Source organism: Eurypyga helias, unplaced genomic scaffold (genome assembly GCF_000690775.1).
Source record: "Eurypyga helias isolate BGI_N326 unplaced genomic scaffold, ASM69077v1 scaffold788, whole genome shotgun sequence".
Classification (NCBI taxonomy): domain Eukaryota; kingdom Metazoa; phylum Chordata; class Aves; order Eurypygiformes; family Eurypygidae; genus Eurypyga; species Eurypyga helias.
In genome coordinates, this window is record NW_010264795.1 from 33,862 (window position 1) to 37,236 (window position 3,375).

The following is a 3,375-nucleotide window of genomic DNA, read 5'->3' on the forward strand; positions in this document are numbered from 1 at the left end:
GACACTTCCAGGGAGGGGGCATCCACAGCTTCTCTGGGTACCTGTCCCAGTGCCTCACCACCCTCTCCGTGAAGAATTCCTTCCTGGTATATAATCTAAACCTCCTCACTTTCAATTTAAACCCGTTCCCCCTTGTCCTGTCACTACAGATCCTTGTAAAAAGTCCCCCCCAGCTTCCTTGTAGCCCCTTCAGGCACTGGAAGGTGCTATAAGGTCTCCCCGGAGCCTTCTCTTCTCCAGGCTGAACAAGCTCAACTCTCTCAGCCTTTCATCACAGCAGAGGGGCTCCAGCCCTCGGAGCATCTTCGTGGCCCTCCTCTTGCTGTTTGTAAAGGCTGAGCCTCTTTGGTGCAGTCATTTATTGAAAAGATTAAAACTGGTTGGGAATTTATCAATGATTTCCTACTGAATACATTTAAAACAAACCATTTCCTTAAAGGAAAATTACTCAAGTGCTAACAAATTGCTTACAAGTTTAACACTCAAGCTACTTTTGAAGCACGTGCATGGCTTTTGATCCAGAGTGTCTACTCTGGATTCACCTCTCCTTCCTGCACTAATTCCTGCAGCGTGGACCTACAGCAAATGCTGAAAGTCCAAGAGATGGGATCAGCAAAGCCTGTATCCAGGGAATAATCCACCAATTAACATGTTCAGTATTTCAGAGCAAGACACACATCGTCAGTAGTAATGGAATACAAGTTTTCCTTAAAGGAAAACGGTTTGTTGTACAAAATTTTAAAAACCTTTTTTATAAAAAATGAATTTATGTCAGTGAAAATTAGCAAGACGCTGAAACAAATGAAATAATTTAGTGACATGAACACAGGTATCAAGTTAAGCTCAAAACAATTTTTTAGATAATGGAAAAGAGCTGATCAAAGCAGAATATTTTGTAGTGGGCTCCATCTATGGACACTCTACATTTTGGCCAGTGTTAGTGTGATGGTGGGGAAACAAAAATCCTGAAAACGGATGGAAAACCACTTCATAACCACCTTTCTGAGGAACAGTCTCACTCAGAGGCTCTGACTGTGCATACTGGGAGTATTTTGAAAGTAAACTGAGCTGTGGGTTTTGTACCCCCCTCAGGCATTGCATGGCAGTCCCGTCTGCGTTACTCTTTGGCAACAGCCCTCCCCTCATAAAATGAAATTTGGAGATGGACCATGTAAAAGCAGAATTTACGAAAGCATTTAGAGTTTTCCAGGTAGGTGAGTCCCACATCCACGCTGTTTGTAACATTCTTCTTGCCTACAATACTCAAAATTTTCTTCCAGTGATATTTAAATGCTCCAAACTTTGACCACAGTCACAATGGATCAGGTATGCAATTTGAAGAGAGGCCATAATGCTTGGAAAAGGTTAACATTAAACATTTGATTAGACGCATTAATTATTCTAATTATTTTTTCAGAGTTAGTTTCGGTGTGAAAATTATCATGCGTAACCCACAAAAACTAAAAGCCAAGCGATGATCTCGGCAGATCATCTACAAAGAGAGTACATGGCAAAAGAATGCTTGATAATTGCTCCTCATTTGAATGTTGATTTATTAGAAAACATACAATTTCTGACAAATTCAAAAGCGTAAGCAAAAGCCCTTGTTCTCTTGTACTTATTGATTAAAAACGGTGAAGGTGTAACCTGTGATTAATTTTATGGATCGTAAAGAAGCCTGCATAATTTATTTATTTTTGTGAAAACTGGTGACAGCGTAAGCAACTAGAAGCTCAAAAAATGCAGTGCAATGAGGAAACGCAGGAGTTTGACAGCCCAGGTGGGTTAGGCAATAAAGTCACGGCATCTGGCGTACGGAGCCGGCTTTAGACAGGAACGACCCATCCACTGCCTTCTAAAAAGCTCCTGAGGTGCAGCAGCACAAGCAGCGCTCCTGTTCAGTGTCAGACCACACAAGCGCCGCGTCAAAGCATCATGTCATTTTTCATGTTGAAGAGTTTAATAAGAGCGAATTACAGTTCTGTTTTACAGGGGGATAGCCCTCTGGAAAAAGAACGGAATTAAATTAGTAATGGGCCTGCATTTCATCAGTGCACACTAACAGTCTCCAGTTGTTCTACAAGCCTCCCCATTCACGTTAGAGAAGTAACCAATTATACACATCACTATCTTGAGCTGTGAAATTTTAATTCATGCCCTCAAAAGATTAGAGTAGCAATTACAAGTGCTGCGCGAGTGCAAGAGAGAAGTGTGAGGCTGATCCCCATAAATAACGCAGTTAAATTGCTTTTCCCTCCTTTAACTTAAGTTTCAGTGTTGAAAAAGCTTTTTTTCCCCGTTTTATATATATATATATATATTATGCATTAGGTTGCCACCCTCAACATGAGTGTAAATTCAGCATCCCGAGCCACATGCATACCGATAACGACCCAAATGCCAAAGGCTGATCATAAATACCCCAGATACCTCTGCTATAGTCATTCTCATAGCACTGACAGGTGAGGGCTCAATATCCACCAGCTGAACAGCATTAAAGCTCTAGACGCAGAGATTGCACAGGGATGAAAACACACGGCAGCAGAGGTTAGAAAGGCAGGGTTAGAAAGATTCTGCTTGCTGCAATAAGAACAACCAAACACATCATGGAAATAACTGACTCTACACAAAGGAAGTAGAAGGAAAATCAAAATCACAGTTTGTTAAAATGCAAAGACAAAGGGAATTCTGTTGTAAATGTCAGTATGGCTTGGTGAGGCACTGGGACAGGTTCCTAGAGAAGCTGTGGATGCCCCATCCCTGGGAGTGTCCAAGGCCAGGCTGGATGAGGCTTGGAGCAACCTGGGCTATGGAAGGTGTCCCTGCCCATGGCAGGAGGGTTGGAACTAGATGCGCTTTAAGGTCCCTTCCAACACAAACCAGTTTGTGATTCTATGAAAAATCATCCTGATGCATCTACTAACAGTGTTCTTGAATTTAATCACCTGACCTGGAGATCAAGACATTACTGCCCAAGTCAGTTTACTAAGGAATTAAACCAATAAAAAGTTGCACAAGGTGAACTTATTAAAAATCCAGACGTATTTTAAACTTATTTCTGAAAATAACATTAGCATTGTTGGTGGGACATCAACAGTTCACTTTTATTAAAGTGCTGTTTGGAAATGTATTTACATACTATGATTAAGTCCATTTTAATGTCATTAATGATTGCTCTGGAAGCAACGTGTGCACCAAAATAATATTTTTTGAGATTATTTTGGAATGCAATGTTTAACAGCGTTCTTTCTAAAGCGGTTAACATCTATGTACATATAAATATTCATTGAGTAATTTAGAGGTATTTGGACACTTTATTTGGCACAGCATCACATATGTCAAGGCCAGGCTGGATGAGGCTTGGAGGAACCTGCT

At 40.9% G+C, this 3,375-nt stretch overlaps 1 protein-coding gene across 1 annotated transcript in view; it reads right to left on the bottom strand.

The window, feature by feature from the left end:
* Positions 1-3,375, bottom strand: part of LOC104513209 (FCH and double SH3 domains protein 2-like) — a gene marked incomplete at both ends in the record, with an annotated part of 43,606 nt that overhangs the window by 33,622 nt on the left and 6,609 nt on the right. Inside the window, 1 exon segment of the mRNA XM_010156489.1 lies at positions 2,431-2,502. Coding sequence (XP_010154791.1) covers positions 2,431-2,502 — 72 coding nt within the window.